At 41.3% G+C, this 1144-nt stretch overlaps 1 protein-coding gene across 1 annotated transcript; it reads left to right on the top strand.

Annotated features, from left to right (window-relative positions):
• The first annotated feature begins 254 nt into the window (after positions 1-254).
• On the top strand, positions 255-749 carry LOC148024272 (pentatricopeptide repeat-containing protein CRR2, chloroplastic-like). Its single transcript, XM_087695061.1, has one exon. The coding sequence runs from the start codon at positions 255-257 to the stop codon at positions 747-749; it is 495 nt and encodes a 164-aa protein (XP_087551187.1).
• The last annotated feature ends 395 nt before the right edge of the window (positions 750-1144 follow it).

The following is a 1144-nucleotide window of genomic DNA, read 5'->3' as shown; positions in this document are numbered from 1 at the left end:
CGTATCCTGGACGACACTGATTGCAGAATATGTTGAACATGGATTTAATCAAGAATCCATTCATTTATTTGTTCTGATGCAGTTCATACAACCGTATCTTCTGCACCATTTGGACAAAAATCCAGTCATCACTAAGAGAAATGATAAAGTATACAATCAGAGTAACAGTTATGTACAATAAATGCCAAAATTTATCTCATGCAAAGAATGTTTTTGCCAAGGTACATAAAGGGGATGTGGTAACATGGAGCACTATGATTGCAGCATATGCTCAAAATCAACAGGAAATGGAAGCCCTTAATCTTTTCCACCTGATGCAGCTCAGTGGCAGCAAGCCTAACTTAATCACCTTTGTCTCTTTATTTGAATTGTGTACTATCCTGGGAGCCCTAGAAGAAGGTCAAAAAGTGCATTTCGCAGTAATCGGCATGGGACTTGATCATGATGTCATAGTTGGGATTGCTTTTGTGAATATGTATGGGAAATGTAGAAGCCTGCATGATGCTAGGAGTGCGTTTGATGCAATCTTTCAGCAGGATTTCACATCATGGAACTCCATGATGGTAGTATATACAGATAATCAACATGGTAAGGAGGCCTTGGAGCTCTTTCACCAAATGCAACTGGATGGAACTGAGCCAAATATGATCACCTTTATTTGTGTGCTGGGTGCATGTGCAGACCTTGCAGTCTTAGAAGAAGGGGCCGCTTTTCTGGTAGAAGAAAGACCGCTTTTTGGAGCGCAATAATTTTGGCCTGAAGAAGAAAAAGCGTGGACATGATAATACTAGAGGGATAGATCGTGTTGTTAATCAGCTGACGGAGCTGGAGGGGTAAAAGCTCTTAATGATGTGTTTGTTTTTGCTGCCACGAATCGGCCAGAATTGCTCGATGCAGCCTTGCTTCGTCCTGGACGCTTGGTTCGGTTTCTTTTGTGTGACTTGCCTAAAACAAAAGAATGTTTTGAGATATTGAAAGTCCTTACAAAGTAGCTGCCCATAGCTGAGGATATTGATCTCTATTGGGTGGCATCACAGACAGAAAATTACAGTGGTGCTGATATCAAGCGATCCTGATTGATTCTGAAGTGGAGGCAGTACGCAACTGTTGAGATGGTAAGTCTGAAAGACCTATTATTTCCATG

Source organism: Lygodium microphyllum, chromosome 15, assembly GCF_053477565.2.
Source record: "Lygodium microphyllum isolate KBCC chromosome 15, Lygodium_microphyllum_v1.1.10, whole genome shotgun sequence".
Taxonomy (NCBI): Eukaryota; Viridiplantae; Streptophyta; class Polypodiopsida; order Schizaeales; family Lygodiaceae; genus Lygodium; species Lygodium microphyllum.
This window is presented reverse-complemented; position numbering and strand designations above follow the sequence as displayed.